The sequence below is a fragment of the Haliotis rufescens genome, unplaced genomic scaffold, assembly GCF_023055435.1.
Source record: "Haliotis rufescens isolate VD_foot unplaced genomic scaffold, xgHalRufe1.0.p SCAF_3, whole genome shotgun sequence".
Lineage (NCBI taxonomy): Eukaryota > Metazoa > Mollusca > Gastropoda > Lepetellida > Haliotidae > Haliotis > Haliotis rufescens.
In genome coordinates, this window is record NW_025964001.1 from 66,014,246 (window position 1) to 66,042,054 (window position 27,809).

The 27,809-nt window shown below is 38.9% G+C and overlaps 1 protein-coding gene across 2 annotated transcripts; it reads right to left on the bottom strand.

The window, feature by feature from the left end:
• Window positions 1-2,019: 2,019 nt before the first annotated feature.
• On the bottom strand, window positions 2,020-26,939 carry LOC124151476 (endoplasmic reticulum lectin 1-like). Of its 2 annotated transcripts, XM_046523964.2 has the most exons (14): window positions 26,669-26,938; window positions 24,115-24,201; window positions 21,443-21,523; window positions 20,651-20,728; window positions 20,023-20,083; window positions 18,961-18,971; window positions 15,523-15,743; window positions 14,481-14,598; window positions 11,741-11,890; window positions 9,475-9,534; window positions 9,188-9,297; window positions 6,968-7,045; window positions 6,492-6,570; window positions 2,020-4,819 (listed from the first exon to the last, which is right to left on the bottom strand). In XM_046523964.2, the coding sequence occupies exons 1-14, from the start codon at window positions 26,804-26,806 to the stop codon at window positions 4,745-4,747; spliced, it is 1,347 nt and encodes a 448-aa protein (XP_046379920.2). In that variant the 5' UTR covers window positions 26,807-26,938; the 3' UTR covers window positions 2,020-4,744. The 2 variants fall into 2 exon arrangements, with proteins under 2 accessions (XP_046379920.2, XP_048259264.1); XM_048403307.1 differs by lacking the exons at window positions 2,020-4,819; window positions 6,492-6,570; window positions 6,968-7,045 and adding an exon at window positions 7,550-7,727 and having other exon boundaries at window positions 26,669-26,939.
• Window positions 26,940-27,809: the final 870 nt, after the last annotated feature.

The window sequence follows — 27,809 nt, forward strand, 5'->3', positions numbered from 1 at the left end:
ATCCTGAATGATAGACAGACTGGATGGATCCTGAATGATAGACAGACTGGATGGATCCTGAATGATAGACAGACTGGATGGATCCTGAATGATAGACAGACTGGATGGATCCTGAATGATAGACAGACTGGATGGATCCTGAATGATAGACAGACTGGATGGATCCTGAATGATAGACAGACTGGATGGATCCTGAATGATAGACAGACTGGATGGATCCTGAATGATAGACAGACTGGATGGATCCTGAATGATAGACAGACTGGATGGATCCTGAATGATAGACAGACTGGATGGATCCTGAATGATAGACAGACTGGATGGATCCTGAATGATAGACAGACTGGATGGATCCTGAATGATAGACAGACTGGATGGATCCTGAATGATAGACAGACTGGATGGATCCTGAATGACATACAGACTGGATGGATCCTGAATGATAGACAGACTGGATGGATCCTGAATGATAGACAGACTGGATGGATCCTGAATGATAGACAGACTGGATGGATCCTGAATGATAGACAGACTGGATGGATCCTGAATGATAGACAGACTGGATGGATCCTGAATGATAGACAGACTGGATGGATCCTGAATGATAGACAGACTGGATGGATCCTGAATGATAGACAGACTGGATGGATCCTGAATGATAGACAGACTGGATGGATCCTGAATGATAGACAGACTGGATGGATCCTGAATGATAGACAGACTGGATGGATCCTGAATGATAGACAGACTGGATGGATCCTGAATGATAGACAGACTGGCTGAATCCTAAATGACGTACAGACTGGCTGGATCCTAAATGACATACACACTGGCTGGATCCTAAATGACATACACACTGGCTGGATCCTAAATGACATACACACTGGATGAATCCTAAATGACATACAGACTGGCTGAATCCTAAATGACATACACACTGGATGAATCCTAAATGACATACAGACTGGCTGAATCCTAAATGACATACACACTGGCTGAACCCTAAATGACATACACACTGGCTGAATCCTAAATGACATACAGACTGGCTGAATCCTAAATGACATACACACTGGCTGGATAGATCCTAAATGACATACAAATTGGCTGGATCCTAAATAACATGCAAACCGATATTATCATCACCCTATAACAAACAGATACAGTGTATATATTTCTTTGTTATGAAGAGAATAATACATTTACGCCAATAGGATTCGCCCTGGGGGCCAGCCTTGCCTCTGGAAACTTAGGTCCAGGATCATAATATGGAAACAGTTCATATCTTTATGCTGCATTTGTAGCTACTGAAATACATGTTCATGCTGTCAGATTTGCCATCCACCTGTTTTAATACTGACAGTCAAAATTACGAAAAATATTTGCAGTATTATATACATGTACAATCCAAATGTATATTTTGTCATGATTTCCTAAATATCCAGGTGAGCGATACAGGACCTATCGGCCTCTTGTTATAGTTTAAAGTGCACCCCACATTTTGCAAAGTACTGTGCATCAACACTCTTCGAAAGAAAGCTGCGTATGCCCAGAGAGCGGAAGGTCCGGGGTTCGATCCCCCGGCCGTGTCATACCAAAAGACGTTAAAAGATGGTACTTGTTTTTACCATGTCTGGCACTCGGCATTAAGGGGATAAAACGGACTGGTCGGCTCGGAGTCAGAATACTGTGTCTGGGTGGGTTATTCATGTTAAACTGCGGCATGGTATCTCGGGGGCATCAGTCCGGACTAGTACAAGCAGCCACACACCCACACCCACACCCACACCCACACCCACACGTCGCTATATAAGTGCAATCATCTTGGACGCTACGTTAAACCCCATTTCACCTCACCTCACCAGAGACCATATAATTATATGCCAGGTCTCTGACCTCACCAACACTCTTCCAAAGAAAGCTGTATTGACACTTGAGTGAGTTGCCAGGAATCAAGGGTTTGTTCTGGGCCATGCCGTTGTGACTGAATGATGGAAGACAAATAACAAAACACTGGTCTTTATCATAAAAGTCTTTTACTGCATAGAACATTGTGGTCCGTATTTACATAAGCCAGTGACAGTATGTACACTTTGTATATGGAAATGTTAGCTGTGAGATCAACCTCATAGCATAATACAGGGATATCTCAAACTTAGATATCAACTATTCATGAACCAAGTTTGGAGTTTTCATGCTATACAAACACTCTTCAATTATGTTTTCGTGTAGAAATAAATCTCCAAAACCTGATATTCTTCAATATTTGTAAATGCATTCTCCAACATCATTGTAAAAAAATAATCCATAACCACGACAACGGAATTCCTTTTGATCAAGAATTGACAAATATTTCAACATTATTCAGAAAACTTCAGTTAAAATATGAACCCTCGCTGAAAGAGAAATTAAAATACTGTATAAATTCTGGGGAGATTTGCCCTTTGAAAACAAAAAACAGCTGGTATATGTTCTTCCCTTTACCACAAATGTGGAGTGAGTGAGTGAGTGAGTGAGTAGGGATTTAGCAATAACATTAGAACGATGAAGACAGGGCCAGTAAGAAATGGCGCCACATTTTGCTCATCTGAAGATTTGAACACACAGCTTCACAATACTTCACCCTCTGGTTATCTCACTGTCAAAATGAAAACATTTAACAGTTGGAGAGCCCTGTTCTTTCGTCTGACAAGTTTTCAAAAAGGGAAACATAAATAAACGTTTGTCAAAATAAAATTCAAAGGGTACTTAAAGGAATTGTTCAAGACCAATGATTGAACTCCAGATATATGCAATAATGCATGGAAACACATTTTTTATTAAATAAAAGTTTAAAGGAAATTATACACTATTCCTTAAAACCTGTCCACATATGCTATGTGAGGATAGATAAAGATGATTTTGTTGAAGCCTGTGATTATTTCTTTCTTGTCATACTTCTATTAAAGCGGTCTTTTTGTATTTCATTAGCTGGTTTACAAAACCAAACTTACTAAAGAGAAAACGTAAATATGAAAAAAAGCCAAAATTCTAAATTTTAAGGGTGGATTGTTTCACAAAATGTATGGTGTGTTGTCCCAGGAATGTATAAAATATTGCTGTTTAGATGATGAAATCACGACCATTTACAAACAATCTCTTGAAACGAGTTGAGATGTTTGAGGGTGTATACAAAGAAGGCGGAATCTACTAACAACTGATTTCCCGTATTACAGCCTTATTTTCATTCATCATGTTCATTAATAGTAAATTTATTGTGGAGTTGATATTTCAAAAACAAAATTCTGACCACCTGTATTTAATATTGTGAACCAAATATAAAAATATAAGGCATAATGTCTATCGTACTGCAATAGACAATTGTTCAGGATTATGCATGAAAGTCAAGGGATCCTTATTGTGCTAATGCTGAAGGTTAAACATTTAGGTCCTTAGATACTACAGGAGCGAATCTCAAGGACCAGAGGAGCCCCTTAAGTCTGAACAATGAATAGATGCCACAGTGAAGGACAATAACAATAATGGATTTGCATAGCACCTTGTTTCCAACTAGATGCTACTCAACGGCAGGGAACACCAGAAATTGGCTTCACACATTGTACCAATGTGGGGAATCAAACCTGTGTCTTCAGTGTGACGAGCTGACGCTTTAACCATTAGGCTACCCTGTCGCTCCATATACGCTTGGTGCTACTGATTGATACTGTGGTCAATCTTTACGTAACAAGACATGTTTATCTCCAAGCTTGAGAGAGAACATAAACTCATATGATTCTGCCAAAAGGCATTTAACAAGGCTCGAGTACAGCAATAGACATAAATATCAAACAGCAAATACAGTACTGTCAACAACATGTGAACAACTTCGTTGAAGGTAAAATCCAGTGCCCCAAAACATTTTTTTCTATTAAAAGGTCCTGCTTTTTAACACTGACAATTTATAAAATCTATAAACAATAACTACATTGTACTTGCATTAATGTGATCTGTTGATGGAACAGGTAAGATTGAATATAAACGCTTAAAACAATTCCAAAATAAGGCTAATAACCATTTGTCTAAATCTGATTACACTATCATTTGTTTGTTTGTTTGTAGTTTAATGCCCCACTCAGCAATATTCCAGCTATATGACGTCAATTGGGATACGGTGACATGCATCAACCTAGTCCGCAAGCCTGACCACCCGATCCCATTAGTTGCCTCTCAACAAGCATAAGCGCTTTTTACGGCAAGCATGGGTTGCTGAAGACGCATTCTCTATCCTGATGTTCACAGGTCGGATTACACTATCGAGATACAAACACTGAGTGGAAGAGTTGGGAATAATGCTCTCTAAAGATTCATTTTGTCACATCAGCTGTGGGAGTAAAGCCTGGGTATTGTGCTGACAAAACCAAGGATTCAGGGTGAATTTGAACACACAATCACAGGTTCCTTGCATGCACAAGGGATGCAACTCTGCACGAAATATATACCAATTTAATATGAGTGGGATGTGGCATTTAGTTGTGAACTAAATTATATTGTATACATTCTTGTTAGAATTTGAATCTAATTTCATATTTGGACCTATGCCTAACTTGAAGATTTAATCTATTGTCCTCAACCTTAATGTCCTGCTTAAGATAACTTGTATGCCACCAATACAATTGAATTCCAGATTGTTGCATTTATGATACAACTGTAATTTAATGTAATTTAAACATTATACAACTTTTGAAAACCCTAATTAACGAAATCATCATGTCTCAATATTCCTCAATATTCCATTATCATCTGCCTTGTCCAGCAATGAACAGAAGATGGGAGACTCGATCTGAAAAATACAAAAACACACATGTACTGAAGGCCCTGTCTTAATGCAGCATGAAACTTGCTGATGCTACATAAAACAACATTCATTCAATAATGATCACTCACACTTGTATATAAGCATTCTCATGAACACTCACACTTGTATATAAGCACACTCATGACTCACACTTGTATATAAGCATTCTCATGAACACTCACACTTGTATATAAGCACACTCATGACTCACACTTGTATATAAGCACACTCATGAATACTCACACTTGGATATAAGCATTCTCATGAACACTCACACTTGTATATAAGCATTCTCATGAACACTCACACTTGTATATAAGCACACTCATGACTCACACTTGTATATAAGCACACTCATGACTCACACTTGTATATAAGCATTCTCATGAACACTCACACTTGTATATAAGCACACTCATGACTCACTCTTGGATATAAGCACACTCATGACTCACACTTGTATATAAGCATTCTCATGACTCACACTTGTATATAAGCACACTCATGACTCACACTTGTATATAAGCATTCTCATGAACACTCACACTTGTATATAAGCATTCTCATGACTCACACTTGTATATAAGCATTCTCATGAACACTCACTTGTATATAAGCACACTCGTGACTCACACTTGTATATAAGCACACTCATGACTCACACTTGTATATAAGCATTCTCATGAACACTCACACTTGTATATAAGCACACTCATGACTCACTCTTGGATATAAGCACACTCATGACTCACACTTGTATATAAGCACACTCATGACTCACTCTTGGATATAAGCACACTCATGACTCACACTTGTATATAAGCACACTCATGTCTCACATTTGTTTATAAACACTCATGACTCACTCATACTTGTATAAGCACACTCATGACTCACTCTTGGATATAAGCACACTCATGACTCACACTTGTATATAAGCACACTCATGACTCACTCTTGGATATAAGCACACTCATGAACACTCACACTTGTATATAAGCACACTCGTGACTCACACTTGTATATAAGCACACTCATGACTCACACTTGTATATAAGCATACTCATGACTCACTCTTGGATATAAGCACACTCATGACTCACACTTGTATATAAGCACACTCATGACTCACTCTTGGATATAAGCACACTCATGACTCACACTTGTATATAAGCACACTCATGTCTCACGTTTGTTTATAAACACTCATGACTCACTCATACTTGTATAAGCACACTCATGTCTCTCACTTGTTTATAAGCACACTCATGACACACTTTTATATAAGCACACTCATGACTCACACTTGTATATAAGCACACTCATGATCACTCACCTTGTACATAAGCACACTCATAATCACACTTGTATATAAGCACAATCATAATCAGTCATACTTGTATATAAGCACACTCATGATCACTCAGACTTGTAGATATAAGCACACTCATCTGTTCCAAGGTTAGTGTGATGAGCACTCCAGCATGAGTGAGTGAGTATATTTTTTACGCCGCTTTTAGCAATATTCCAGCAATATCACGGCAGGGGACACCAGAAATGGTCTTCACACATTGTACCCATGTTGGGATTCAAACCCGGGTCTTCGACCGCTTTAACCACTAGGCTACCCAACTGGCCCTCTCCAGCATCAACTTACACCCAGGATATATGCGCACGTGGACGGCTCCATGAGGTAGATGCCGACAGAGTGGGGGTGGTTGGTGTTCACCACACATCTGAAACACAATGTGAATTACCTTCAAAATGGTATTCAGGGCATGACCCTCATAGAAAACATGTTCAGGCCAATATTTCCACTAGAAACAGAATCTACTCGTAAAGCTTGAATGTCATAAGCCCAATGCGTAAAGCATCACTCGAGATAAGCTGTGTATTTGCTTAAAATATGCATTAAAAAGACTGAAATATGCATACAAATCAAATCCTAGTGTATCAAATACACATAATTAATGCATATATTACAACTATTAGATAGAATGATTGCGTATATTACTTATGACAAGTCACTTATAACAAGAGTTAGACATTGTGGTTTAGGCCTGAAATTTGACTGGAACAAATAAAGTTTAAAAAGATATTTCTATGAGATGCCATCTTTTCCAATCTACTCACTTCAATTTGACTTCTACTGTCCTGGGTTTGCCTGTAATATCACATATGTCTCCACCACTGTAGAACAGGGAAATAAATCTGAAAAACAAACAACAGTGATATCACATATATCTCCACCACTGTAGAACAGGGAAATAAATCTGAAAAACAGACAACAATGATATCACATATGTCTCCACCACTGTAGAACAGGGAAATAAATCTGAAAAACAGACAACAGTGATATCACATATATCTCCACCACTGTAGAACAGGGAAATAAATCTGAAAAACAGACAACAGTGATATCACATATATCTCCACCACTGTAGAACAGGGAAATAAATCTGAAAAACAGACAACAGTGATATCACATATATCTCCACCACTGTAGAACAGGGAAATAAATCTGAAAAACAGACAACAGTGATATCACATATATCTCCACCACTGTAGAACAGGGAAATATATCTGAAAAACAGACAACAGTGATATCACATATATCTCCACCACTGTAGAACAGGGAAATAAATCTGAAAAACAGACAACAATGATATCACATATATCTCCACCACTGTGGAACAGGGAAATATATCTGAAAAACAGACAACAATAATATCACATATATCTCCACCACTGTAGAACAGGGAAATATATCTGAAAAACAGACAACAGTGATATCACATATATCTCCACCACTGTAGAACAGGGAAATAAATCTGAAAAACAGACAACAATGATATCACATATATCTCCACCACTGTAGAACAGGGAAATAAATCTGAAAAACAGACAACAATGATATCACATATATCTCCACCACTGTGGAACAGGGAAATATATCTGAAAAACAGACAACAATGATATCACATATATCTCCACCTCTGTAGAACAGGGAAATAAAGTAAGAAGTTAGAGGTTTCAAATGCAGATTTGATACTTGCAAATGTCATTTGTAACTGAAAGCATTTGTGTAAAGTTTTGAATTTGATAATGTTGAGGCATCAAATTTGGGTTTGAAACTCTGCATTAAAATCCCAGAGGAATGCAGAGTTCTAAAATGTTATGGATGAATTATTCTTGAGAAATTCTGCATACATTAAAGAGCACAATATGTGCCATGGTTCACTAAGTAGTCACAATGGTTGTGAACAGTAATGTCCCGGTAAACAGTGAATGAGTGAGTGAGTTGGGTTAAACACCGCTTCGAACATTATTCCAGATACATTATGGCGTGTCAGCTTGATATAGGCGAAAGCCCGAACTGATGCAGGACACATATTTCACTTTGGTGAAACCCCAAAGTACAGGTATGGTGCTGACAGACCTAGAAACATAATCATGGCGAACCGGGATTCAAACCCCCAATCACATGTTTCCAGCATGCCTAAGGGATGACAGTGAAATGTGGCACCTAAGATGACCGGGCCAACTTACCCCCTCCAGATTAACAGGTTTTCACTGTACATTATATTGGAGTACTTAACAACCACACAAGCCTACTTTTAATCCAGACTTCCAAGAACATCTCTGTGGTGTAGTGGATAGTGGATAGTGAGCGAAAAGTCAGTTTTTCGATTCCTTGTCCAAGTTATATGGTAACATGGTAAAATGGTATGTCTCATGCTTGACATTAAGGTAAAACAAGGACTGCTTGGCCTGGATTCCGTATGCGGTGTCTAAGAGGGACATCCATAATATCTCAGTGGATTAGCACTATAAAACTGGTATTAGTTCGGACTAGTAAAAGCAGCCACACACACATACACACACGCCAGCATGCATGTGGCTATATGAATATAATAATTTTGAATGCAACATTAAAACCCCACCTCACCTTACTTCCAAAATGGCTTAGGCTAAAAAAAATAATAGTCATGGCTCTTAGGCACCACCCACATCATTATGAAGTCTGCCGCGCATGTAGTTTTTATTTTAATTTAAAAAAACAAAAAACTCCTTCACAATTCCGCGTCTCAAACACACGACCCTGGCAGTGAAATGCTACAATATTTAAAACCAAAGTGATCCAATATAGGCAGGAATACAAGGATACATTTATGTAGGGAGGCACTTTCCCAGGTTGATTGTACACAACTGTTTCTTTGGGACATTCTCGTTTTAACAACCAAAATATATAAAAAACACCGCCCGCACGCACTATATTTTCAAAAGCCATTGTCTGAAAACCAATTCTTTAATTTTTTAAAGCCTTTAAGACAACTGTGAGGATCTACTTACTTTCTTTTTCCTATTTCTCGTGGTCGTTTTTGAGTATTTTGCTCCAACCACAGTAAATGAGCTGCTTCATTCCAGAGACCTAAATTGATGACTGTTCTTCCCTGAGAATCCTGAATCGCAATACACTTGTATTAGACATGATTGGCTTCATCAACACAATGAGAACATAACGACTATATCTTACACATTTTTGGAAAAATCATGAAATTTACTCTCAATTGTGAACAAATTCTTACATTTCCGTTATTACGACGACAAATTGATATTTGAAACGTTCCAGTACTTACATCATGATATTGTCTTGCATATATTCCATAACAAAATTCGTATTTCCACCATCCCTGGCCCTAGAACAAAAGACATCAGTAATATTAACATGCCAACCCACAGCAGGGTCCGATATCAAACATCTGAGTCAAGCTGAACCCAGTGTTCCTGCTGGCTTTTCAAACTGCCAGTCCCAGGGGACTCGCAACTCTAAAAATTACCAGTCCCAGGGGACTCGCAACTCTAAAAATTACCAGTCCCAGGGGACTCGCAACTCTAAAAATTACCAGTCCCAGGGGACGCGCAACTCTAAAAATTGCCAGTCCCAGGGGACTCGCAACTCTAAAAATTACCAGTCCCAGGGGACTCGTAACTCTAAAAATTACCAGTCCCCACCAATTTTTGTCAGACCTTTTTGTCAGTCCCAACTTTGAACAAACTTAAATCGTATGAAATTGTCCCCACCAATTTTTGTCAGTCCTTTTTGTCAGTCCCAACTTTGAACAAACTTAAATCGTATGAAATTTACCTGTTTTAATTCTTTCAACATAAATCTCAATGCATTGTACTTTCATGGCTGACAATTCAGTGACTTCATTTCTGAAGTAACACGCAATTTGGATATGATGACATTCATGAACCAAGTCAGCAAGCCTGAGCTGTAAGTCGCCTCTTCCAACAAGCATAGTCGCCTCTTATGGCAAGCATGGGATGCTGAAGACCTATTCTCTACCCGGATCTTCACGGGTCAGGTCCTGAATTGGTTGGTTGGTTTGGTTGGTTTGTTGTTTTACGCCGCACTCTATGACGGCGGTCTGTAAATAATCAAGTCTGGAGCAGACAATCCAGTGATTGATATCATGAGCATCGGTCCACGCAATTAGGACCGATGACATGCATCAACCAAGTCAGCGAGCCTGACCACCCGATCCCGAAAGTCGCCTTTTACGACAAGCATAGTCGCCTTTTACGGCAAGCATGGGTTGCTGAGGACCTATTCTACCCCGGATCTTCACGGGTCAGATTACACTATCAAGATACAAATTGAAACGCCATAGGAGAAGACCTCAGGGATCCAGGATCCCCTTAATTTCGAACACTATGGGCACCAAATGGTTACAACTGTCACCGATTCAAAATGTCAATAATAACATACTGACTGAAAGATATACCTCAGAGTAATAACAGAGAGTGTCAAAGAAACAGGTTCTTCAGAATGATAAATAAGTTGTTTGAGCTTTCAGGCTTATACTTGGCTTATAAGAACAATGATAAATCGCTACCTAAATCTATAAATGATAGGCCTTGGAGAAATACAGTCTCCAGTGAAAAATCCAAGGTAGACACACCCCTTTAAGACAATAGTCTCCAGTCATGAACTCCAAGGTAGACACACCCCTTTAAGACAATAGTCTCCAGTCATGAACACCAAGGTAGACCTACCCCTTTAAGACAATAGTCTCCAGTCATGAACTCCAAGGTAGACGCACCCCTTTAAGACAATAGTCTCCAGTCATGAACTCCAAGGTAGACACACCCCTTTAAGACAATAGTCTCCAGTCATGAACTTCAAGGTAGACACACCCCTTTAAGACAATAGTCTCCAGTCATGAACTCCAAGGTAGACCTACCACTTCAAGACAATAGTCTCCAGTCATGAACTCCAAGGTAGACACACCCCTTTAAGACAATAGTCTCCAGTCATAGACTCCAAGGTAGACCTACCCCTTTAAGACAATAGTCTCCAGTCATAGACTCCAAGGTAGACCTACCCCTTTAAGACAAGTCTCCAGTCATGAACACCAAGGTAGACCTACCCCTTTAAGACAATAGTCTCCAGTCATAGACTCCAAGGTAGACCTACCCCTTTAAGACAATAGTCTCCAGTCATGAACTCCAAGGTAGACACACCCCTTTAAGACAATAGTCTCCAGTCATAGACTCCAAGGTAGACCTACCCCTTTAAGACAATAGTCTCCAGTCATGAACTCCAAGGTAGACACACCCCTTTAAGACAATAGTCTCCAGTCATGAACTCCAAGGTAGACCTACTCCTTTAAGATAATAGTTTCCAGTCAAAAATCCAAGGTAGACCTACCACTTTAAGACAATAGTCTCCAGTCATGAACTCCTTGGTAGACCTACCCCTTTAAGACAATAGTCTCCAGTCATGAACTCCTTGGTAGACCTACCACTTTAAGACAATAGTCTCCAGTCATGAACTCCAAATTAGACCTACCCCTTTAAGACAATAGTCTCCAGTCATGAACTCCTTGGTAGACCTACCCCTTTAAGACAATAGTCTCCAGTCATGAACTCTCGCAGCAGCTGCTTGTCGGTGGTGGAGCCCAGATTGTGCTGCTCGACGTACTGTGGGGGCATCTTGGTGGCCACGTTGTCTGGCACCACCTCTGGGGTCGGCTGTGGAGCTGGCTCCTGTCAAAACAGCATCCACTTATCTGACACACGTTAACATTTATTTTGTTTGTTTGTTGTTTAACGCCACACACACAATATTCCTGCTATCCTGTTAGTCGCCTCGTACAACAAGCAGGGGATGCAGAAGGCCAATTTTAACCTGGTTCTTCACCAGAGTCATTTTTATACTGCAGTGACGATGAGAAAGTGTGTGGAAATTAGTCCTGCAACCAATACACTATGAGGCAAATACGATTCATATCAAGAATATAGGGTAACGAATATGAATATTAATTCACGAATACAATAACAAATCAACAGTTGATGTCTTATTTATTATATTCAGTGAAACAATAACAACATAAATTATCTGACATGGTTTGTTAATTATTAATATATTATACATATATATACTGCACTTATCCAGGTACTTGTATCTGCTCAAAAGCGACAATGACCAGTGACCACATTACTGTCAAATTAAATATTATAAGAGTGTTGTCTTTGAAAGAAATCTATGCATCAACATATTCTTATGGATATTTTTAGGTACGGGGTATGTAAATGCACATGATTGCAGATTCATAAATATTCGATTCTAGTGGCCACAAATAACGAATTCAATTCATGAATGGATACAGTTCGATTCACCGAATACGCAAGTGAAGTGGAGATCAGTTGCAATGGCTTCTATCACAGCTGCCTACTTCAAGAGACACCAGCTGGAAGACAGCTGGAAATTAACAAGGGACCTAAACTGTCTTGCGTGTGTGTGCGAGTTGTTCTTTCAACAATTAAATCAAGGTTCCATATTGTACATCGGCAAACAATCTCAGTCTGTTATTTCTTTTCATTTGCAGTGTTTGAAATTAACACAAGCATGATAGTCTGAGACTAGTAAAAATCAGGAAGGACTAGTGACATTTCCTTGTGGACTACCAGTTTATACTCATTACCTAGAAAAGAATATTTTTACAGAATTTTGAAACAAAAATTAACTTCTATATCTGATCGGTATATTAAATACACAAGGCCGGATCCAACATTTTCAAAAGGGAGGGGTCCAAAATATCAAAATCCTCTCTAAGATAATTTTTCTGGCTACACCATACCACATTTGGTTTTCAAAAGAGGGAGGGGGTGGGGAACAGGTGGAGGACCCCACTCTAGATCCGCCTATGATTCAGGTAACACAGTGTACAATAACTTACTTACTCATTTTCATTTCAACCACATCACAATATTTATTGAGAAATAACATTGTGTGAATTTTAGTTACTGCATTCGACATAATAAGCGTTCAGGGTGCTCTCAAAATTAGAAAAAGGGTACTCTTATTAGAATATTATTTGGTGAAAAACAGCAGAGTTGAAAGATCGTAAATTTCGTGGTTTATTCTGACAGCCTGAAATGTTTATATACGACAGATATATTTTTCCAGAATATAATTTCCCATAATTAAGGATGCATATAACACATGTATTATACATGAATAAATAAGTCTTGTGCACATTGAACAATCGGAAGGGGTGCTAATTGGGATTGTTCACTAGCCAATATATTAGCAAATATCGCCGTGGGCACTTATTACATGGGTATTATGTTGAATACGATATCAATTTCAGCAGTTAAGCCTAAAAACATGGAACACACTGCGTCCAAAGATGAAGAATTTGAAATCCAGGACATATTTGTCCAAGAGTATGAACTACTGTCTTCTGAACAAACCTGAATTGACAGATTATTTCAATTAACAGATAGTGTCTCATGTACATTCAATATTACAGTGATTTCTCATTACATCGCTACCTTCGGGGTCCATATAATTGATGAGCGTTATAGATGATCAGCGGTTTAACAAAGGTTGTGTCGTAGGTGGTAGATGACCAACAATACAGTATACATGCTCTGCCTACCTAACACGATCTACGTTGCCATTCTAGAGTTTCAAAGAAGATTAGAATAGAAGTTATTTATGATTCATAGTGTAAATTTTTTTTTATGGAGTATTAATATGCTTTGTGCTATAAAAAAACCCACATTGTATCCCTTCAGCATATTCAGGTGAATAAACAGGTATAACAAACTTGGTCAATAAAAGTATAAAATTTGATATAAAACATCACAAGACATGATGATTTACCTTTTGAATTGTATTTCCTGCTCTCCAAGGCATTGTTTTATGTGCAGAGATTAAGATTGCCGTGCGTATTTTCTTGTAAACTAAGCCGGAAATAGCAATCAGCTGTGCACACGTTTCCTCCCAATCTACCGGTGATTCACTTAAAAAGTACCCAATGATACAACTTCAAAGAATTCTGATGCAATGGTCGGAAGAAATTGTATCTGAAATTATTATTTTATCAGGAATAATATATTCCAATATCGTGTTATTTTAAATGCAGCTTCAACCATACATACTTAAAATTATAAGAGCCATAAGCGTAGCACTTTGGTACAGATGGTATGCAGGATATTTTTTGACGTATGGAACGATTTTGACCAGTCACCGTAAGAGCTTCCCGCGCTACATGTATCATCATGTTGACATTTTCCAAGTATTCTGTCCAACACAAGACGTTCGGTCCTGACTACCACAGCTGCTTACCGGAGAGGGTGTTCTGGTGTGGGCTACATTTCTTTCCATTCTCTTTAATTGTGTTGGTTTCGTTGGGGATCCATCAAGAGCGCGGCACTGTATCTCACCCACAGGCGAATTCTTGGGTCTGAAAAATGTAGTTAGCGAAATGTCATCTGCCTTTTAAGGGTAAACACAGGTCTGAATAGGACAGTCAGCTCAGTCAGTACCAAGGGGGCCAGTCACCTGGTGAGACACACTAACAACAGTTGCTTCCCTTGGACATGCCAGGATCAGCTGGTCATGGGTTCGTGTCTCAGCTTTGCCCTGATTATTTCCAGGTTTGTCAGCACCATACCTGTGCTCATTAGTTACACAAAAGTGGTACAGTTCTACCAGCTGCGTCCCTTTGGGGTTTTATCCCACAAAGCTGATGATCTGTGATATTACTGAAGTGTGAGTGAGTGAGTATGGTTTTACGCCGCTTTTAGCAATATTCCAGCAATATCACGGTGGGAGACACCAGAAATGGGCTTCACACATTGTACCCATGTCTTTGGCATGACGAGTGAACGCTTTAACCACTAGGCTACCCGACCGCCCCTTATTACTGAAGAACTGACCAAAGCAAATGGTGACCATCTGAGAACAAGTTGTAAGATTTGGACTCTGTGTGGCATCCTTAATACTGACATAGTGGTACTGTTCTAAAACATAGACACGGCAATGATTGCAGTCAGGTATATGGTCATGTGACGGTCATGTGATTCCTCTCAGTTCTGGACGAGATGACCAAACACACAGCAAGTCTTTGATTGTTTGTTTGTTGTTTAATGCCGCACTCAGCAATATTCAGCGGTCTGTACGTAATCGAGTCTGAACTAGACAATCCAGTGATTGACATCATGAGCATCGATCCACACAATTGGGTTTGATGACATGCAGCAACCAAGTCAGAAAGTCTGACCGCCCGATCCCGTCAGTCGCCTCTTACAGCAAGCACAGCAAGTAGATGAATCGGATGATATAAAGTAAATTTAAGTGATCTTGCATTATTCCAAGTGATTTCTACCTGAAGTCTGGATGTCCACACAGCACAGATGTCAACACCATCATCTCGTATTCACATGTCGACATCTCCTTGAACTCGTAGATTTCCCCGTGGCCATCCGGCTGACACACGTACAAGATGCGTGTTCTCCGAGGCTGTTGTGTCAGATCACACGCGGTTCCATCGGTCATGTTTACTTCATAATAGGGGAGAGAAATACCTTCTACTTTCCGGATCTTTATCTGAAACAAATTACCATAACACAAATAGATCATACAAATTACAACCATACAAATACCATCATACAAATACCATCATACAAATACCATCATACAAATACACCATACAAATACCATCATACAAATTACCACCATACAAAAACATCATACAAATTACCATCATACAAATACCATCATACAAATACCATCATACAAATTACAACAATACAAATACCATCATACAAATTACCATCATACAAATACCATCATACAAATACCATTAAACAAATACACCATACAAATACCATCATACAAATTACCACCATACAAAAACCATCATACAAATTACCATCATACAAATACCATCATACAAATACCATCATACAAATTACCATCATACAAATACCATCATACAAATTACAACCATACAAATACCATCATACAAATTACCATCATACAAATACCATCATACAAATACCATCATACAAATACACCATACAAATACCATCATACAAATACCATCATCCAAATTACCATCATCCAAATTACAACCATACAAATACCATCATACAAATTACCATCATACAAATACCATCATACAAATTACCATCATACAAATACCATCATACAAATACCATCATACAAATTACCATCATACAAATACCATCATACAAATTACCATCATACAAATACCATCATACAAATTACCATCATACAAATACCATCATACAAATTACCATCTTACAAATACCATCATACAAATACCATCATACAAATTACCATCATACAAATACCATCATACAAATACCATCATACAAATACCACCATACAAATTACCATCATACAAATTACCATCATACATATACCATCATACAAATTACAACCATACAAATACCATCATACAAATACCATCATACAAATACACCATACAAATACCATCATACAAATTACAACCAAACAAATACACCATACAAATACCATCATACAAATTACCACCATACAAAAACCATCATACAAATTACCATCATACAAATACCATCATACAAATACCATCATACAAATTACCATCATACAAATACCATCATACAATTACCATCATACAAATTACCATCATACAAATACCATCATACAAATTACCATCTTACAAATACCATCATACAAATTACCATCATACAAATACCATCATACAAATTACCATCATACAAATACATCATGTTCGCAGTTTTCCTACACTGTAAATAAATTGCTCATAAATTACTCCCAAAACAAATTCTTCAACTGACTGGACGGACGCAAAGTTGTTTTGAACTCATATTCTCTGTGATTACTTTCTCCATTTTGGCCTAAGTTAGTCACAAGTCCTATAAAGATGCAAACGTACAGTGTGTGGTTTATACTGATTAAAAAGATCTTTACAAGATTTTGATCATACAGTGTATTCATAAAAGCACCATGATTTATCTCCCTTTGATCATGATAGGCAACTGTGTGCCCAAAATATATCTTCACCAGTGAGTAGTGTCTGTCCTGCCTTGCGGTATGAGAGAAGCCCAAAAACACATTATGTATTATTATCAGATCTGGCAACTTGTGTTATTGTCTACACTTCAGAATAAACATCTGTCGGAGACCTTAAGTGAAAGCATAACCAAGGGACATCACTCTCGAGATTGTCAAATTGAGATTGTCAACAAATGGCAACCCGGGCCATTGGGTTGTCAGTGCATTGTTTTTGCTTACTTCTTATTAACACAATGGGGAATCAACCACAGTGACTTGATAACAACTGACTGACCAGTCAGAATCAAGTTGTCTCCAAGTCATATGATCCACTGAATAGTATGCGTACAGCAATTACAGTATCAGTAGGTAAAACTACACACTAGTCTGACTGACATGCATCCTAACTAAAGGTACAGCACTGGAACCTGCTTACAGGACAACCTTCTTCATCTTCCTGAGGCAAGGATGTTAACTGACTATAAAAGTCCAGTTTCCATCCTTGCCGAACTAGGCTGGAATTTCGAAGCTCAATAGTGGCACCACCAGTGGCTATTACGAGTTATGTCCCTTCTACTGACCAATTAGCTCATATCGCTTGCATTTGCTTCAAACAAAATGGCGGCTATCAGTCAAGATGATCTGATCGATAATCAAGATCCATATTGTAATAAAAACAGGTTTGTCAACGCCAAGTTAGTGGAACACATTCTTTGCAAAGCTTGCAGTCGACCGAAATCTACACATTCAAATCAATGTTGTTTACCAACCAGATGTCCTATGCGATTTTGATTGGACTATGCATAGACTTGTTAGTCCTCCCAAAATGTAAATCCGGAATTCCAGCCTTGTTCAGCAAGCGTGGAAACTGGAATCTAATGTCAGTCCCCTTGCCTCAGGAAGATGAACCTTGTCAATCTGGACAGGGTCCATTCATTCCCAGGGGTGTCCAAATACCAAAATTCCCTACTTGCCCAACTATAAAAATCTCCTTTTCCAGCCTGACTTTCAACTTCCCCTGCTGAATCAGAGAGAAGTAAAACTTTAATTTTGACAAATCTTTACAAATGAAGCGATGGAAGATGTGCAGAATTGAAAAATGACTAGTCATGTATTTCGTCTGCAGTTGACAAACACACGATGCATCTTCTAAGTTTCAAAGTTAACACCCATGATTTCCATACTTGCCAAGCGCTTTCTTTTCACGGGTCAGGCAAGTCAGGGAATACTGCTTGAACACCCCTGATTCCTACTCCAACAAGCATGAAATACTTATATCCCCTTCCAATATGACATGTCCAGTTGTGTGCAAGGCAGTAGCCCTCTGGAAACAAGCACTACGTCATTCAAAGTCGTTGCCATGGAAACTCGAAAAATAAAATTTTCAAAAATGCCATCCTATCAAAATGCATGAGATTACCACTAGACCTATCTATGTGCCAAGTTTGGCGAAGAAATATTGTATGGTTTTCAAGATATGCTCCGGAAAGGAGCACTACCGCCATTTTCAGTCTAAGTCAAAGTCGTTGCCATGGAAACTTGAAAACTTTTTTTTCCAAAAATCCCAAACTATCAAAAGGCAACAGTTCACCACATGTGCCAAGTTTGGTGAAGATATCTCTCATTTTTTTTTAGTTTGGCTCCGGAAACGAAATGTGATGGACGGAAATACGGAAGGACTTAATCGTAGGTACTGAAGAACATACACCACCGACAAACTTCGTTACATATTGATACTCACATTTGATGATTCTGAAACATGAGAAACAAACAATAATGGATACCAGTAATCACAATATTCACTTTACTCAGTCTGCAACATTTGACAATTGTGTGAAGGTTCATGATCAGTGTTTGCATGGGTCTCCAAAATAATGGGGTCCCCTTGTACAAGTGTGAGTGAGTGAGTGAGTTGGGATTAACTCCACTTTTAACAGTATTCCAGTTATATCGCGGCGTGTCAGCTTGATGTGGGAGGAAAGCCCGAAGTGATGCAGGTCTCAGACGTTTACCACTTCAGTGAAAACCACGAGCACGGGTATGGTGCTGACAAACCTAGAAACATAATCGGGGCGAACCGGGATTCGAACCCACAATCATAGGTTTCTGGCGTGCCCAATGGACACCACTCTGCACAGGAAATCGCGGCGCCTTAGACGACTAGGCCACCCGTGCCCCCCCTTGTATGAGTTAGCCGCAGCTATCTAGGAGGAATCTTGGTGCATCCCACCACACACCCCCACCACCCCCATGTAATTTTTTCAAATGTAGACCTAAAATGGTATATTTTAAGCCATTCTGAGCACAAATAATGTGTCTGGTTGAAATGTTTAAGTGTCTGTGTACCATATGGATTTTGGGAGGCAAGAGAAACTCGAAACAAAACAACGATAAACTTTTTTCAAAATGAAAAACACGTAAGGGCACGCATGTAGGTTTCTTTTTTGGCATCCCATTTGTTTTCAGTGCATGTTTTTGTACATGGGACGCCCTATCTGCAAACACTGATTATATATAGAGACTAACTTTTCTTGTGATCTATAATCTATGTCAAGGATGCTACTGTTGCCCTATTGTTGTCTTCTTACTCAAATTCTATGGTGTATTTTAATCAACCGGTTGAAGATTACCCAGGTCACACAGACCTAGAGTAGAAATGAAGACCAGACTGTTGCAGCATGTGGACAACTCACAGTGCAACTAGTTACAGTTAATGTTCAAGTCAGGGAGTTAAGATCATCGTAGTGCTACAACCACTTCATGCAACTGGGCCTTGGCACCAACACATTCTTGAACCACTCACCAGAATCGTCTTTTTTATCCACTTTTCCATAACCAAGAAAGTATTCTTGAACTTTAGGTTTCTGAAACATGATGACCAAATATTTGTTATCTACAATATATCAAACTTCTGAAATCTTTCTCACATAAATCATAGGAATAGTTTTCTGACTTTAATACACCAACTGTACGATCCGATACGTATCACGATACCTTGCTCATGATCCGATATGTATCTCGATACTTGCATGTGCTCTTATCTTTGGCAATCACAATCACAATTTTTTTCATAGACAGGATGGCCAAATACATGGCACACTAACAACTTACAGTTGGCAGTATCAAGTATGGCGTAACGGATGAAAATATTTACGTTTTCACTACTCATTTTCACGAGTAATTAGTGTTTGGTGTAACATTTATTAAAGAATACATTTAAGGTATGAATCGATACTTTTTACTTAGTGTGGAATTGTGATCGATACTTGTATCGAGAAATGAAAAATTGTGATCCACCGATGCATCGGTGTATCGTCCCACTACTACTGCATGATGTCAATCACTGGATTGTCTGGTCCAGACTTGATTATCTACAGACCGCTGAGAGCAGCGTTAAACAACAAACAAACAAACAAAACTAATGCACTAACCTGCCCGACATCTTTTGTCTCATGATATTGTCGCAGGTGTTTGCCATGACATAGTTCGTACGTCCAATAACTTTCAATCTAAAAAAACATCCAATGTAGGACAAATAATTACTGATGTGAGGAAAACATGCGAGGAAAGTGTAGCAGAACTGTATCTAGCCTGACACTTTATGAAATCTAGCCATCGGATTGGCCAGTCACTATCTTGTAACAAAACTCACATATGCAGGCTCAATGACCTTTACGAATACCGTGAGGCCCTGTGTCAGAAATCAAGGCTGAACGTCAAGGGGTTAATATCGTAACCCTAATGGTATAAATTCAAGATCAAGGGGTTTCCAAAATTTTAACTGCATCAGAACGCTTTAATGCTTCAAATAACCCCACCAAAATATTCAAAACCCAATTACTTTCAATTGACTTGTGAAATGCATGCATTAAATGAAAAACTCACATGTATAAAAACAGCACGCATAAATACCCCATGGAGCTTTTTCAGCATGCGTACAAAGGAGCTAATTTCCAAAACGCAATTACGAGCTTATTTACTTTCCGAATCAAGCCTACATTTATAACCTAAAAATACATCTAAAACATTATTTCATTTTTTTTTAAATCTCAAAATGTTTAGTCATTTGGGGAAAAACCCAATAGAGTGATGAATAGATGAGGGAAAAAATATTGGTCAGTGAAAAATGTAATAACCCAATTAAAATTGAAACCTTCGAGTAAAAACTCAATTGCTCAAAAAGTTATCTGGAGCTGTGGTAGTTGATCATGTTGCTGTCTCACCCGGTATGAACATGTGGTCTGAGTAAAGAGAATGTTCATCAGTTCATCAGCTGTCTGCCCCTCATAGTCGCTTTTAGAGCTCTGTGGAGAGACGAGGGAGGGAGTGAACATTTAAGAAATGAAGTTGATATTGTGTTGGTTTACTGGAGTATGAAAGCTTTGAACCGTGCAAGTTAACGTCTATAAATTCATATTTTGAAGTTTAAGGGATGCCAATTTTACTGTGAACCACATTTTAGGTGAATTATGTACATCAATTACATTGTGACCAACATTGCTAACTTCATCTGATTTGTTGACTGTGCGCTGTGTTCAAGACCATGTGTCTTTCTTATTTGTGTTTATGGTTCATATCGTCAGAAATGCCGATAAATACCATATTTCTGTTGAATTTACCAAATTAATTCCCTTATTCTTTCTACAATACTCTTCCCAACCATAATCTAAAAATATTGAGTTATTGCTTGCAACGAATAGATGAATGCATCTCTCAAAATAGGAGAACGAGTTTGAAAGGTATGTGATGAAATAGACGTCTTAATAACTGGCATACATGAAACGTGAATTTGAAAACACAGTCCAAACATGGTAGAAAGTTCACTTCGGCGTTCGTGTTTACATATTTTCGAAAACATTTTGAACCAATTCTAGGGTTATCGGCGACATTTCACAATGATCACTAGTGATCTGATCCAAAAACCTTTCAACTGAGATCGCTAATATGCTATTATTGAAATTCAATTCTCCAAGTCAATATTGAATATTTAGAGATCCTAACATACACTAGGGCCTTAATAACGCTGTAAATGGTGATTTATTAATGTGTCAAAAATTGCAAGATTTACGATGTTTCTAATTTTCAGAGGTCATTTTCAGAAATTATCCTTTACCTAAAATGAAAGTGGATGATTTCACAGAACAGGGAATTCCCCACAGAATTAAAAACCTTGAAGTGTATTTATGTGTGTGACGTTTTTTTAAATTTTATTTGACTTCAAAGTGATTGTTAAAAAGGAGGGACATATATGCCCCTGTGGCATCCAGAGGGTTAATGCGAACATGTAAATAAGAGTTTAATGAAACCTTGAGTGAAAAAGAATTGTTAATTTTTCGTCCTACATTGCCGATCCTACAGATCATGATAAGCAGGGGAGACAACAGAGAAATGTTCAACTCGGGGATTCCCCATGAAATGTAGTTCCTGTCAAAAAGCATGTAAACGTCAAAAGGTGAAGTGTACACTTTGTAAACGACACTTTTCGTTTGTTGAAAAATGAACGGGTCATGTGAGCAGCTAATGAACTCACATCAACAGAATCCCTTAAATTTTAAAATACGGATTTATTTATACATGTATATTAATATATATCATTGTGACCTGCACAGAGGTATGTCATTACACATTTATATCCATGTATATCTCATGGTGACTTGGAAGGGTTATTCTACAACATAACTACCATGACTACCAGCGTACAATTCATAAATCACGAGCGATGCACAGAAGAAAGGCGGAGTACTGAGTTATGAGTAAATATTGACATGATTTATCATGTTAATAGGCAAAATATTGCATCGCATGGTATCAGGACAACGGTCCCCCAGAGGGGACACGGGTAGCCCAATTGTCTAAAGCACCGTGATTCGCTGTGCAGAGTTGCGTCCCTTAGGCACACCAGGAACCTATGACTGTGGGTTCAAATACCGACGCCAGAAACTTATGATTGTAGGTTCGAATCCTGGTTTCCTCGATTATGTTTCTAGGTTTGTCAGCACCATACCCATGCTTGTGGGTTTCACCGAAGTGGTAAACGTCTGATACCTGCATCACTTCGGGCTTTCCTCCCACATTAGGCTGACACGCTGCAATATAACTGTAATACTGTTAAAAGCAGCGTAAAACCCATCTCACTCACTGTCCCCCAGAGAACTGCTCCCTGGAAATCTACATAAGTATAGGAAGCACCAGTAGTCGATGCAATCTATCCCTTTAAACATGTAAATGTAAATCTATTTATTGGAAGCAACATGTGCAGCAGACTCTTGACTCAAAATTACTCCCGAGAGTCGGCGTGACTCACAAACAGATAGATCCAGGTAAGTCCTTGCAGCAATCTCATTAAAACCAGATCTTATTTCTCGTTACCTCTAAACAAAGATCTGAGGACATCCAATGAGGGGTCACGTCAGACCGACCTTGCGCAAACTTTGACCGACCTATAGAATGACCAATCAGAAGGCAGCTTTCTCGTGCTTTGCGGCACAAATTTCAAATTGGCGACTACGCTTCGAAACATATTTTGACAAATTCTCGATTACAAATTTGAAACGTGAAAAAAAATTTATTCTGGAATGGCTGATACATGGTCTCGATTGTAAGGATTCAGTCGTTAAACCTGTAACTATCGTTCAGAATACCCCATGTTAACGTTTTCGAGATTGCATGATTAGAAATCACATTCCGACTGTCACTTTCATAATCTGGTAAGCGATGCACTGATTGGTCGGATAAAAGGTCGTTCTGACGTGACCCCTAACGGGATGTCTTCAGAATTTTGTTTTGCTGTAGCGAGAACTTAGGTCTGATTTTAATGAGATTGGTCCTTGCAGGTATCAAGACTTCATTCATTCCCCCATGTTAATCCCAGTAGACATGGTAGAAGGCTACTCACATCTCTCTTGTCGCGTGACTCGGGCAGGATGCACTGGTACCTCTCCTTGTTTGTGGTCATAACGACTACCCGGCTTTCATCAACTGTCTGGAAGAAAAACAAAGAAAGTGGAGAGAACTTGTATATAAACATGTTTTGTTGAGACGATTCACTGTTTCCATGTGTTCTAATGTTAAGCATTTAGCATGATTAAGAAACTGGTATACTCATGATACTTGGGTACTTTGTTTTCACCTTAAAAATGTTGAATTTCTTTCTGGATTGAACATGTTTGCATGAGGTTAGGAATTTGATAGTGTTACAGGTTTTAAATCAGAATTTTGATACTTCTAAACACATGCTAATATTGAACACACAGTCTTTTTATCTCCATTCTACCATGACATAATAAATGCTGATCAGCGCTGATTGTCTACATTTATGCACTTGTCAGACTTGACTTGATCAAAATGTATGGAGTTACTTCAGATTACACTGGATGCAGTGGATAGCTAACCCTAACCATGCTGACCATGTCATTAACTCACAACTAATCCTCAGGATGGAAAGGGTGAACCCAACTCTAAGGAACATTAAGAGGTGTTGGATGGTCTAGGAGTGCCCAAGGTCGATGAAGAGGTGTTTGTTTAGAAATGGGACAGATGGATAGATAAGAGTGAGTGAGTGAGTATGGTTTTACGCCGCTTTTAGCAATATTCCAGCAATATCACGGTGGGGGGCACCAGAAATGGGCTTCACACAATGTACCCATGTCGGGAATCGAATCGGGTCTTCGGCGTGACAAGCGAACGCTTTAACCACCCGGATAGATAAGAAGCACATGAGGTAAGTTGAGTGAGAGCCACAGCCTGAGCCAATAAGCAGTAGGCAAAAGTTGGTAAAGTGCAATCTTGCTACTATCAACCACAGCCATATTGAGTGACCTGGCTCTATGGGTCATGGTTCCCTGTTATGTGAATCATTGCACACACATGCTACGAACCACTGATTATAGGGTCAGTTATTCACTTGCCACCATGATATAGCTGGAGTGAGTGAGTGAGTGAGTGAGTTGGGTTTAACGCCGCTTTTAACAATATTCCAGTTAAAACGCGGGGTGTCAGCTTAATGTGGGAGGAAAGCCCGAAGTGATGCAGGTCTCAGACGTTTACCACTTCGGTGAAGCCCACGAGCACGGGTATGGTGCTGACAAACCTAGAAACATAATCGGGGCGAATCGGGATTCGAACCCACAATCATAAGTTTCTGGCGTGCCCAAGGGACACAACTCTGCACAGCGAATTGCAGCGCCTTAGACGACTGGGCTACCCGTGCCCCCTAATATAGCTGGAATACTGATGTCTGTAGCATACAACATTCACTCAAACACCAGCTGGGTTCTCCCAGCATTAGAAATTGGCACTAGTCCTATAGTCCTTGCCAAACTGCCCAATAGTTGAGGTATCATAAGGACTAATAGAAATTTGCCATTTTTACGGGTTTTGCTATTTGCTATCATTATAAGGACTAGTGGAAATAAAATGGTAGTTTCTACCGCTGTTCTCCTGTAAATTATCTCACACCATTCCGCGAAGTAAAGTTAATGAAATCAGTCGGCAAAGAATAACAGCTTTGATGACGAATCAGCTTCTTGTCAAAATTACATGGTATACATTAGTCAATGAGGAATAGAGTACACTTTACACTGAACAGCTGGAGAAATATGTGCACTGCTCCTAAACCCTGACAGTGGAACGTGTTACTTTGTGAATAACCAGCTGAACACCATGGATACTCTGTAGACCTAGTCTACTGTATAGCAGATTTGAGGTGAGGTGAATGGGTTTTAGAATTCTTAGAAGTTGACTGCTGACAAAATAGATAAAAAGACTTTATGGATAACAACTTCTTTGTTACACTGTAACAGCGACAACGGTATAAGGATCTATACTGAAACGTTTCTATTTCAGTATAATACAGAAGTTGTTATCCATAACAAAAATTGTCTACTGGGCTATGTTTTTTAATGTTAACGACTTGAGACATCTACAGGCTTTGCTCCAAGATTTTACATAAAGACGCATGAAAGAATGTGTGGGCAAGTGTGAAAGTGAAGCTAAAAAAACTAACAATCAAACAAACAGATGGGTGCAGACTAGGGCTGGGACGAGTCCAAATTTGCTACCCGGGTACCCACCTCCCTATTACCCGACCCTACCTGCTGTGGGTCGTAAGAGATAGGTAAAACATGTCCGATTGGGAATAGTTTGACCGTACTCCTGTCAAAATAGATTTAGATACACGTATAAACCGATCTGGTCATGCATACACTGAAGTTGACTGATGTTTTTTCATTATCCAAACATATAAAGTCAGAAGGAATGTGTGCAAAGTCAGAAAGAAATGTGAACATTTATCACTAATAGTGTAACCACAGAGTTCTTGATACTTTTTGCCATTTAACGATATAATCACGTGACTAACCACGGGTCCTACTCGGTACCCACCCGACCCAGGTACCCGAGTTACTCGTCCCAGCCCTAGTGCAGACATATTCAATATTCAAGCAATATACCTTCTCAATATCAATTTCTGATGCTCCTGGCCATGTTATCTTGAATAAGTCGGCATCCATGAACGGGTCAAAATCCCCTCCGACAGAGGTAGATATCGAAAAAAGAAACATAAATGCATAGTGCGTATACAGATTCATATTGCACTTCCAACCGTTTCATTTACAACAACAATAAAATGGTTGCAGTTTACTGATGACGCGTACTGTTATCATTTGAGTTTCGTGCAGACGCCATACTTTAGGGCAGCAGTTAATAGTAGGCCCGGGCTTACGAAAATAATTACTTCCGTAAATGAAACTTGAAATATGATCATTCATACCGAGTCCTCGGTTTTCCTTCTTGACACAGCTTTGTCAATTCAGTTTGTATATACGGCTCTATATATACTATGAGTCTTAATTATCGGTCAAACAAGCCACGTTGAACTTACAGGGGTCGTATCATAGTCAAATAGGCGTAAAACCCTTTACAGTCTTATACTGAAATGCGGCTCTATATAAACTTGCCTCTGCCACAATGATAATATACTGTGGTCAGCGAGCCTGACCACCCGATCCCGTTAGTCGTTACTTACGACAAGCATTGTCTGGATAAACACTTGTTTTTTAAGACTACGGTCGACATGGCATCACCCCTAACTTGACAAGAGCAGGACCATTGTCAGTATAAAAAAACCCACGTCTCTTGAGATCAGCTTGATCGACAAACCAATGGATCCTGACACAGCTAAGGTACGCAACTCTGCACAACGAATGTTTGTCGAGTTTTAGGCCATGTCGTGCTTGTACAGACACACGGTGGCGATACATTGGATTGTTATAACTTATAACTTTGTTGTTAGAAGCTGTTTGTTTCGTGTTAGTTCCTTCTGCTCGCCAACATCATCAAAGGACGCGGCTACACTAGACTTTCCAAATTTCAAAGGAAGGGACATTGATGAAATACATTTTATCTTCTATTGTTTTTTTCTTTGATGAAATGTTTATTGTTATGAAAGTGAATGTTATTATGAAAGTTGTCATTTTGCTATCCTCATACTGTTGTCTAGGACACCGTTTGGAGAAAATCTCTAACAAGTGCATAACCAAGTTAGTTAGCCATATCTTCGACATATTACTGTACATGACTTTTCAATCTTAT